We start from the raw sequence: 11,845 nt of genomic DNA, 5'->3' as shown, positions 1-11,845 counted from the left end.
GGTTAAGTTGTCTCCTCAAGGAAAAGACTCGACTAACTCATGCCTTTTGCCTTTCATCCTTTTCTCATCTTTCTGCCTACTACAAAGCTAGGCCTTGGGGGTCCCTCACAACAAAAACATGTTAAGGCTGAAAGAGGAGCCAAAATGGAGGTAGTGCGTAATGGGTGATATCCTGGGATCCCTGCACCAGCTCTGGCTTCTGTCTCTCTGGAGTTGTTATGTGAGCGAAATAAGCCTGTATTTCGTTAAGTGATTATAAACGTGTTTCGATTGCTTGTAGCCAAATACCATCCCTAATGATGCATGCTAGCTAACCATGGGGTCGCTAAGGGTTGGACATGACTGAGCGACTTCACTTTCACTTTTCACTTTCATGCATTGGAGAAGGAAATGGCAACCCACTCCAGTGTTCTTGCCTGGAGAATCCCAGGGACGGGGGAGCCTGGTGGGCTACTGTCTATGGGGTCGCACAGAGTCAGACACAACTGAAGCGACTTAGCAGCAGCAGCTAACATCAGCAGGACTGATTCATGGAGCCAAGAAGGCAAAAAAAAAATTAGACCCAGAAAGACATAAACAAGTGGATTCCAAATGTAACATTCAGATGCTATGCAGAGGGCCTTAATTTTTTTTTAAAGAGTAAATAGTTATTTTATTTTCAAACGATACGTGTTTTTCCCAGTTTTGTATATCCCCAAAGGGGGTGCTCACCCCTCTCCAAAAACAAATGGCTAAAAAATCTTTTAGTTTTGAAATATTGATAAACCAAATATGAACAAATGGCATAGTATTATTTGCTCAGAGGAACAATTTCAAATATAACCAATTTCCATCTTTTAAAAAAAAATCATTTATTTATTTTGGCTGTACTGGGTCTTCGTTGCTGCAAGGACTTTTCTCCAGCAACAGTGAGCGGGGCTCTCTCTAGCTGTGGTGTGTGGGCTTCTCACTGCAGTGGCTTCTCTTGTTGCAGAGCACGGGCTCTAGGGAATGTGGGCTCAGGTTTTCACATGATGGAAATGTTAAAAATTCTGTGCACTTCCCCTCACCCTCACATTCCCTCCCTCCCCCCAGTAAAAACATAACCTTTACCACAAGGAAAGAGATTGGTGGCTAGAGAGGTTTTTATGCTTGCAGACCAAATGATAAGAACAAAGAGTACTCCACACCCAAGGGATTTTTCTCCCTCTGCTTAGTCATTCCCATGAACAGGGAAATGTTTTCTGATACTGTATCTTCACCTGGAAAACAAACACGCCTGTGCCCACTCCCCCCACCCCCCCACCCCAATACTCCTCTGGTCTCCTCTAATTACAGTGCCATTTCCCTTCACAGCAAAACATTCAAGTAAGGTCTCCACTTTCCCACCTAGTATTTACACTTCAACTTGCTCCAAGCCCTACTGCTTCTGCCAATAATTCCATAATGCCAAATCCTACACAGGCCTCTTCCTCCATTTTGAAATATTTTCTTCCTTTTTCCTGTTTTGGTTGTTGTTGCTTTTTCCAAGTAGAGTGGTTTCTTCTCAGTCTTTTGTTATTTTTTCTTCTTTCACTAGACCATTACAAGTTGGAGTGCTCAGGACTCAGTCCCAGGATCGTCTGTCTCTCCATCTGTAACTGCTCCCAAAGCAAGTTCATCCAATGCCATGGCTTTAAACATGATCTACATGTTATACTCCTACATTTACATGTTCACTAAGATCTCCTCCCTGAGCTGCAGGTTCTCATGGATCTCCTTAACAATCTCCACTTAAATTACCAATCGGCATCTCAAACATGGCTTACACAAAGTTACTGACCTCCCCTGACAAAGCACAATCCTGTTCTGAGGTTTTGTTTTTTTTTCTCCATCTCAGTGTAGCAGTGTATAGTTTGGCCATACAGATTCAACTATACATTCCAGTGTCAAATTATCGTTCCTGATTGTGCTCTTTCTTTCACCCCACCCTCCAACATCCAACAATCCAGGTCCAATCTGTCCCTCCTGATTTCCTGCACTACTCAGATTAGTCACAGACCACTACCTTGTCTCTCCTCAACTATTCAACAGTTTCTTACAGTCTCACTACCTTCACCCTTGTCTCCCTACAGTCTAATCTTCACAAAAGTTGGCATAATCTTTTGTAAAAGACAAATCAGACCATGTCACACCCTTATTTAAACACTCCTTGAATGAAATTCCATTGTATTCAGAATATAAATGTGTCACCTGGCTTACAATCCACCCTCCCCACACAGGTCTGTCTCTGCAGCCCTCTTCCCTAACAACATTCTAGCCACATTGGCCTTTATTCTCTTCTTCCAGTAGCAGCAGCTGGAGAATGAACAGGGATGGCTGACACTAGAGACCAGCTCGTTCCTGCTTTAAGGCTTCTAAGGATGTCCCTTCTGTCTGGATCGTCTCATAGCTGGCTTTTGGTCATTCAGATCTCAACTCAAATGCCAGCTGCCGAGAGAAGCCTGACTAAAGACATTTAAAGTTACTCTCTCTGATACCATTCTGTATTTTTATAACACCAAAATCTTACTTATGTTCATTATCTGAGTCTTCTAACTAGAATATGAGACCTAAAATGGGAGGGACATCAATGTCTTGTTCCCTGCATATCTTGAAGGCCAGATGTACAGTGGGCTCTCAATAAACACAAACTGAATGAATAACCCAAACTTCCTTACTTTTAGAAAGAAAATTTTCTTACAATGGGGGTGTTATAAGAAAAGAGAGAATGTAACAGAGCTCTTGGTCACTAGAGTCAGCTTATACCACATCAGGGCTTTGCCAATTTGCTTCTTTTCTATAAAAATTACATTTTCTACAAAATCTATTCAGTAATATCCACAAACCACTGGAACGAGACCAGTCATGGAAATCTTATAACTGCTGTTTTCGTTGAAGTCAATGACTCCAAGTAGTTCAGCAAGAAAAACCTATCTAAGTCTTAAACCACCTCTAAAACAAATATACATACATAAAATAACTTATAAACAAAGAGATAAGGTTAAAGTTACTGCACATCCAAGCAAACTGAGAGCACCTCTTACTACATGCTAACTTAGGGTAGAAGTCGATGACAGCACTTTTTTCTTTGCACTGATCTTGTGTACCAAACTGTGATATCTGCACAACGTACTAACCTGCCAAACACTTAAAAACATGCACTGAATGTTAGAAGTGATGCCAGAGCTTAACCACTCACTTCATGTGCATAATAATATACAGTAAATGCTATAAATATTTATTGACTGAATGCCTTCTAAGATTGCAGGTTGTGAACTCAAACTTCTGTGACTTACAAAGTTCAAAGAGCTTTAAAAGAGCTGGCCCTTTGGGGGGCTGAGTATTTCATAAAACCAAAGAACCAGTATTAAAAAGAAGCACACAGAAAGACAATGGTCTTGGCTGCTTGTGGCAGAGCACATACCATGTGAGCTATTTTCCCAAATGAACTGCTGATTCATAAAGCTCCTTTAAGAAAAGGAGCCTTCAACTGCTACGTACTCTGTCTACTCTCCCTCGTGAGGATGGGAGCAGAGGCAGGCACCTGCAGGCCTAGCTATTAACATTTAAGAGGCCCATTCACCTCTGCCTTAGGCCAACTATAGCCAAGCATAAACACATATACCCTGAATTTAATGGCTCTGGAGAAAAGCTTTAGTGTTGTAATACTGTCCTGTAATAATAATCTCAACTTTTTATTAGAACCTGGAGGCTGAGTAGAGTCAACTGCACTTGTGTTAGGGCTTGGGAGCCTGAGTGAGACATGCATGAAACGAAATAGGCTATCCAGCTGTTGTGCATTCAAAGACTTACCAGACACAAACAATCATTCATTATGAAGAATATTTTCAATACTGTCATAATATAAAACAAATCTTTTAATTTTTCAAGTGTTTTTTTTAAAAAAAACATTTTATACTTAAGTCAGCCTTGAAAATAAGCACAAAATCTATCAGTTTACATTTTTTAACTCACAACAACTCAAGCACCCATTCTGTGCATAGCACTATTCTAGGTGCGAGAAAAGGGAGTCTTAACTATAAAAACAGGATTTCACTTTCTGGAGTTCTGTTATCTCCTTTTCCAAAGAGCAAAAATAAATAAAATCACCATTGTTTACTGTTGACCTGCCCCCAAGACTACTCCTGGCTCTCAGAAATGTTCTGCAAAATTTAAGATGTTCCAACGAACTCAGTTCCTACTTCCCCCAAAATAAGAAAGCAGAACTCTTTTTCATTAAAAAAAATAAGAAACAATTTTCCATGAAAGGGCAGTTTCTATTTCTAGTAAGTATTTTTCTTTTTTCCTCTCTAGCTTTTCTTTAAGTTTTCTTCCTCCAACATTAGCTTTTCCTGTACAAGGCAAACCAACATCTTTTTCTGTTTTTCTTTTCCTAAGAAAAAGTACTGCATCTTGAAGACAAACCATTCCCAAGACTGGTGATATTAAAACAAACAAAAAACTTTAAAGGTGAATCACCTACATTGATGAAGTAAAAAAATAAAAAGCAGTTGGAACTAAGATAGCTATTCCAAATATCCATGTTTAAACAATTTTAAAAACTGTTTATTTATTTTGTAACAATGTACCCTAGTCCAAAGTTAACTATGTTTAAAAAAAATTTTGGCCAAAACATTTACACAAACATTTTCAGTTCAACCTAATAAAAGTGATATCTAGAAAATATTCTGCATCATTAAGTCTGTCTTATAAAGTTCAAATTCTAAAGCATTCTAAGGCACGGTGTTCTGGAAGACAAATGTGCTTCTGTGACGCTGTGTGACGTATGTGGCATCCAAGACTGGCTCCAAGCAGGCCCGGCAGGCACGTTCCTCCTGACGCTGTGGGACTGTGACAGCAGAGTCAGACATAGGCCCCCAGGGCTGCATGGAACTCTGTGAGACACTGGACCAGCTGCTGGAACTTGGGCCTCTCCTCCGGATCTAAGGCCCAGCAACAAGCCATCACAGCAAATCTGCAGTGACAAAACCAGAAAATTTGCCCATTGACGATATACTGGGTTGGCCAAAAGTTTGTTTGGGTTTTTCCACAAGATGTTACTCTTAACCTTTTGATCAATATGGTACCAGCTACGTTTTCAGTCTAAACGTGGGTGTGGAGAGGAAGACATATTAAAAATCAATCTCTTCGCAGAGCAAAAATGAGTTATTTGGACGTTACATGTGGATTTCAATTCTGAAACATGTCAAAATATACCAGCAAGTAGAGATTTTATATAACTATTTAAAACACAGTCAAAATAATAATCTGCGTTATCCTGTAGTTGATTCTTGAAGAACACAGGGGTGAGGGGAGCTGACCCTCTGCACAAGATAAAAATCTGCATATAACTTATAGTCAGTCATTCATATCCCCAGTTCCTCCATATCCATAGACTCAACCAGCCACAGGCTGTGTGATACTGCAACATTTATCACTGAAAAAAAAATCTACAGAGAAGTGGACCTGCAGAGCTCAAACCCACACTGTCCAAGGGTCAACTGTATGTAAGTTGTGAGAGAAAAAACTTGGAGGAAGAGGAAGCTGTAACTAAGCTGTAAGAATCCTGGATCTATAGTAAAATCTGTACAAAGCTGCCCCCTCACCACAGTATAAAAATCTCAGGGAATTCTGAAACTGAGACTTAATCACTGTGCACTCCATCACCCCTGAAGAGCGGCCTGCCCACTCTGATCCCATTATATGGGAAGACTAGCTATGTGGTAAAAGCAGGACACAGGAGATATTTCACTCACTAGACCAGAACATCTTCCTTATATGTATATCAATTCACACCAGCTGGCAAGGCCAGATGGCAAAGAGAAAGGCTCTATATAGAAGCAGAAGAGGGCATCAGAGGATGAGATGGTGGGATGGCATCACCAATGCAACAGACATGAACTTGGGCAAACTTCGGGAGATGGTGAGGGACAAAGAGGTCTGGCGTGCTACAGTCCATGGGGTTGCAAAGAGTTGGACATGACTGGGTGACTGAATAACTAACAGTGTGTTTAGTGTTTTCTCACTATGCAAATGAGTATCTTGGATTAATCACTACAAATATGAGACAAAAAAGTCCTAACGTCAAATGCATTAAAGAGTGAATGAGTCTGGCTGACTTTGCGGTTTCTCTGTGTGCATGTTCACTCAGTCACGTCCGACTCTTTGTGACCCTTCGGACTGTAGCCCACCAGGTTCCTCTGTCTACGGGATTTTTCAGGCAAGAATACTCCTCTTCCTGATCGCAGGATTGAACCTGTATCTCCTGCATTGCAGATAGATTCTTTACCACTGAGCCATCAGGGAAGCTTACGGTTTCTCTACAGGAGTATAATTCAAGTCCAAAGAGGCATGATTCTCAAAAGAGTAGTCTCTGTATTAGTATGGATACCTGTTCTTATTTCTTTCATCCAATCATTGTAAATGGAACCAAATCCGTGTCTTCAAGCTCAGAAAGAAACTTACAGTTCATCAGGACAGTTGATTGGCTGGGCTATTCGGTAACCGTCTTTCAAGTACGCGGCCATCTCAAACGGGTCGATGTCCACATAGGGTGTCTGGCCCAGAGTCATGAGCTCCCACAGCGTCACTCCAAAGGCCCACTGAGAAGAAGAGTAGCAACACCATGAGGGGATATTTAACACAGTTGTCAGAATGCTATTTGTGGCCAGGTACGGATCAAAAATACCAAATCAATCAACTCTTGACATATCCAGTTAGATTCTCTTGTTGAACAGAAAAGAACACTTCAATGAATGCATCCTTTAATGTGAATATTATTATTGTATATTCTAAAGTAATTAGAGCCACTGGAAAGAATTATTATTGATTACAAGCCCCACCACTCAAAATTGTTAATTATTTCTAAAATTTTCCAAATATTTAAATGTGTTACTTTAAATAGCATGGCTAGCCTGCATAGTTGAGAAGTGGAAAATGTAAATCATGTAAAATACAATGTCATGGATTTTTACTATATTCAAATAATTTAAATTAACAGAAATGCAGCAAATTTCAGTATCCTGAAAGAATATTTTTCAACCTTGCTTGAGTAAAAGATCAGATTTATTTAAAATCAACACGTAAACTATTGGTAGGGGCAGAAATCATAAGCAGTGGCAACAGTGCTTCTTCATGGTCCAACCAGGGCTCCTCAGTTCAGCTGCGGCTTCTGGGGAGTACGTGGTTGGCAGGAATGTGTCTATACGCGGCTGCTGCCATGAGGCAGGGAAGGACTCAGACTGGGTTACCCACTCATCTGCTGCCACGTGTGAGCCTTGAGGTCAGGAGAGCTGAAGGAGGATGAGGAGGAAGATATCTGTGTACCATGCTATCATGTTTATGAATCCCTTCAAGTTCTAGACTTTTTTTTTTCCACTTTTTCTCATTTTTTTCATTTTTCCTTCACAACGAACCTATAAGCATCATTGGTAGCCTGATATTACAGATGAGGAAACAGGCTCAAAGAAATAACTTGCCCCAAAATACAGTTTTTATAAATGATGGGGGGAAAAAAGGAAAGGAAAAAAGACGGGAGGAAAACACAAGAACTGGTCTGTTTAAAACATTTAAGCACAATGCATTAAATTTTAAGTTATTTTTTAATAATAATAAAATCTAGAAATATTATCTAAAGTATACAGATTTTTAAAAGATGTATTAGTGAATAGTAGCTTTATTTCTTATTATAATCTAGACAAATAAGAAAACAACAGAATGGTATCTTTTAAAGCATTTTTTAAATTGGCAATGAAGAATTCTCCACTAAGCAAAAATACACTTGAAAAATGAAGACGAAATACAGGTTTTCAAACAAAAGCTCAGAGAATATGTCACTGGCAGACCTACACTGTGAGACACATGAGAACAGTTCCTCATGTGGAAAAAAAAAACACTGATGGGCATTTGGATCTAGTCAAAGCATGAAGAATGCTGAAAACACATGAACTAGGTATTTTTTCCTCATTTAAAAACCTCCTTAACAGACTGTTTAAAGCAAAATTCCATGTGCTGTGGGGTTTATAAGTGGAAGTACTAGGTTGGTGCAAAAGTAACTGCGGTTTTTGCATTGTTGAAATTAACTGTTTGATATTGGAATACACCGTTAAATAAATGTGGTTATGTTATACATCATTTTAATGTGCATTTATTTATTTTGCTAATGACTTATTAATAGCTATTTTATATTTATTTTAGACTAGGGAAATGATGTTACTGCTGCTAAGTCGCTTCAGTCGTGTCCGACTCTGTGCGACCCCACAGACGGCAGCCCACCAGGCTCCGCCGTCCCTGGGTTCTCCAGGCAAGAGTACCAGAGTGGGGTGCCATTTCCTTCTCCAATGCATGAAAGTGAAAAGTGAAAGTGAAGTCGCTCAGTCGTGTCCGACTCTTAGCAACCCCATGGACTGCAGCCCACCAAGCTCCTGCGTCCATGGGATTTTCCAGGCAAGAGCACTGGAGTAGGGTGCCATTGCCTTCTCCGAAATGATGTTAGATAAAAAGCAAATTCGAGCAGTTTTCTTATTCAAGTTCAAAATGGGTTGTAAAGCAGCAGAGATAACTCGCAACATCAACAACACAATTGGCCCAGGAACTGCTAACAAATGTACAGTGCAGTAGTGGTTCAAGAAGTTTTGCAAAGGAGACGAGAGGCTTGAAAATGAGGAGCGTAGTGGCCGGCCATTGTCAGTTGACAACAACCAACTGAGAGCCAGCAAGGAAGCTGATCCTCTTACAACTATCTGAGAAGCTGCTGAAGAACTCAACATGGACCATTTTACAGTCACTTGGCATTTGAAGCAAACTGCAAAGGTGGAAAGCTTGGTAAGTGGGTACCTCATGAGCTGACTGAAAATCAAAATAATAGTCATTTTGAAGTGTCATCTTCTCTTACTCTGTGCAACAATGAACCATTTTTTGATTGGATTGTGACATGCAATAAAAAGTGGATTTTATACAACAACCACTGACAATCAACTCAGTGGTTGGACTAAGAAGCTCCAAAGCACTTCCCAAAGCCAAACTTGCACCAAAAGGTCACAGTCATTGTTTGGTGGTCTGCTGCCCATCTGATCTACTACCGCTTTCTGAATCCCAGCAACACCATCACATCTAAGAAGCACGCTCACCAAATCAATGAGATGCACCAAAAACTGCAATGCCTGCAGCTTGCACTGGTCAACACAAAGGGCCCAATTCTTCTCCATGACAATGCCTCACATCACACAATCAATGCTTCAAAAGTTGAACGAATTGGGCTACGAAGTTTTGCTTCATCTGCCATATTCACCTCTCACCAACTGACTACCACTTCTTCAAGCATCTCTACAACTTTTTGCAGGGAAAATGCTTTCCAAGAGTTTGTTGAATCCCAAAGAATGGATTTTTACATTAGAGGAATAAGCAAACTTATTTCTCATTGGCAAAAATGTGTTGACTGTAATGCTTCCTATTTTGATTAATAAAGATGTGTTTGAGTCTAGATTTAAAATTCACGGTCCGAAACCATAATTATGTTTGCATCAACCTAATAAAGTGTATGTCCAGAACAGCATAAAGGATGGGTAGGGATGAGTGGAAACAATGTATTGTAAGCTGCTTATATTAAATATGAAGTGGCATAATATTTGAAAGCAGGATGTGTGCATTGTAAACCCTAGAATAGGTTTCTTAACCTCAGCACTACTGACATTATGGAGTGACTGAATTTCTGTTGCAAGAGGCTGCCTTGTGCATAGCAGGATATTTAGTTCAGCAGCATCCCTGGCCTTCAGCCGCTAGATGCCCCAAGTAGTGATAACTGAAAATGCCTCCAGATACTGTCAAATGCCCAAACCCCCATGACAGAGGGTACAAAATTGCCCGCAAGTGAGGAAACCCTAAGCTAGACTGATCAAAGATAAAAAGATACAACCAAAATGAGGAATAAAAAAGGAAACATCATTACAGACCCTATAGGTGTCAAAAACTGTTACAAGTAGCTCAACTTTATGCCAATTCAATAAGTTAGATGAAATGAACAAATTCCTTGATATACATAAATTACCAAAACAGACACACAAAAAAGAAAATTTATATAGCTCAGTAATTTTTAGAGAAATTGTATTCACAATTTAAAATGTTTCCACCAAGAAAACTCTAGATCCAAACAATTTCACCAGGTGAGTTCTATAAAGCTTGAAAGAAAAGAATAATACAAGCCTGTTATTAGTTTGCTAGGGATGCCATAAGAAAGCACCATAAACCAGGTGACTTAAACAATGGTATTTATTTCACGGCTCTGGAAGCTAGAAGTCCAAAATCAGGGTGTCAGCAGGGCTATTCTCCCTCTGAAGCCTGTAGGGGCAAATCCTTCCTTGCCTCTTCCTATCATCTGGTGGTTTGCCAGCAATCCTAAGTGTTCCTAAGTTTGCAGCTGTAGTACTTCAATTTCTACCTCTATTTCACATATCATTCTCCCCTTGCAGGCCAGTGTCTCTTCTTATAATGACATCAGTCATACTGGATTAAGGTTTACCTTAATTATGACTTCATCTCAACATTATATCTTTAACAATCCCGCTTCCAAATAAAGTCACATTTTGAGGTATGGGGGTTAAGAGCTTCAACCTATCTTTTGGGGGAACACAACTGAAACCACAGCATCATCATACACAAACTCTTTCAGAAAACAGTGGGGGATGAAACACTTCTCAATTCTTTTGTAGACCCAAGTTATCCTAAATAACCAAACCAAAGAGTTGAACTTTTTGGAACTTAATATCTTTTTCATTAATTGTTACCACTAGGTAGCGCAATGGCCATCCTTGAGGTCTATGTTTTGGGAAGAGGGACGAGAACAGGATCAGATGCAGATGGGTGTGTATTTTTAAAATCTCCATAGAGACAGAGTCTATTGAAATTTCAGTAAACTTACCAGTTTAAGAGGAATATTCTATTCTGCTTAAAAATGGAAAAATGATTTCAAATTAACAAAGTTAAAAGAAAGTGACTGCTTACATACAGGTATTTATCTACCTTTAAATTTTATATAAACTCTTAATAATGACACTAATTAGTCAATGCAATGATTAATTTTTAAACTAGTGTGCTATTTCCACACAGGGAAGGTAGTTCACTACACAGATGGAGCAGAGCCTTTACAAGATGAAACAGATCTGTTATTCACTCATTGGGGCAGCAGCTGTGGGGAAGGAATAATCAATCCAAACAATCTTGGAGGAAGAAACAATGAGAATTGGTAAGAACTGGATGCTGCCACTTCAGTAACCCCATCCACTGACAAGAGAAGTTCTAACAACTTCTGACTGTAAGATAGTAATGCTGGTGGTATCTGTGACCTGGAGTGTACACAGGTATCATAACAGTATAACACATATAAGCTAACTATAAAAAGTACTTCTTTCACATTGTTTTGTCCACATTATCACTAAGCACCACCTAAAGTTCTTGTATTAAAATTGCAGCACTAATAAAAACCAAAAAAGAACAATAAAGCCAAATGGAAAGTTGCAGTTTCATTTCCTTAGAAGCTAACAACAAAAAAAGTGATTACATGTTGGCTCAACAACCCCCTTTAAAAAAAAAAAAAAAATCAAGACCAAATAGCACAAGGATGATTTGTGGAAAACTTGCTCTCTAAAGTCTTCTGATAACTGAACTATTTTATATTTAGATAGACATTCTATAATTTCCACTTGTTTGATGTTGTTGGAAAGGGGGCAATAAGAAGGTCAGGCTCTTTTTTCCAGACTTTTATGTAGAATGTATTGCTATGTCCATTTAAGGAACATGTAGAGTAACAATGTTCTTCTATTTCTCTTACTCCTCTTCTCCAACTTGTGTT

The 11,845-nt window shown here is 39.4% G+C and overlaps 1 protein-coding gene across 3 annotated transcripts in view; it reads right to left on the bottom strand.

Annotated features, from left to right (window-relative positions):
• Nucleotides 1-4,293: 4,293 nt before the first annotated feature.
• The window catches only part of RYK (receptor like tyrosine kinase), a 105,629-nt gene continuing 98,077 nt past the window's right edge, over nucleotides 4,294-11,845 (bottom strand). For all 3 annotated transcript variants that reach the window (XM_081574144.1, XM_081574141.1, XM_081574142.1), the window contains 2 exons: nucleotides 6,466-6,602; nucleotides 4,294-4,975 (listed from right to left, as the gene is read on the bottom strand). In XM_081574144.1, coding sequence (XP_081430270.1) covers nucleotides 4,864-4,975; nucleotides 6,466-6,602 — 249 coding nt within the window. In that variant the 3' untranslated portion in view covers nucleotides 4,294-4,863. The remainder of the gene's footprint in view (nucleotides 4,976-6,465; nucleotides 6,603-11,845) is intronic.

Source organism: Giraffa tippelskirchi, chromosome 2 (assembly GCF_054371585.1).
Source record: "Giraffa tippelskirchi isolate mGirTip1 chromosome 2, T2T-mGirTip1v1.2.pri, whole genome shotgun sequence".
Classification (NCBI taxonomy): Eukaryota; Metazoa; Chordata; class Mammalia; order Artiodactyla; family Giraffidae; genus Giraffa; species Giraffa tippelskirchi.
The sequence above is the reverse complement of the archived record's forward strand: the minus strand, read 5'-3'. Positions and strand labels throughout refer to the sequence as shown.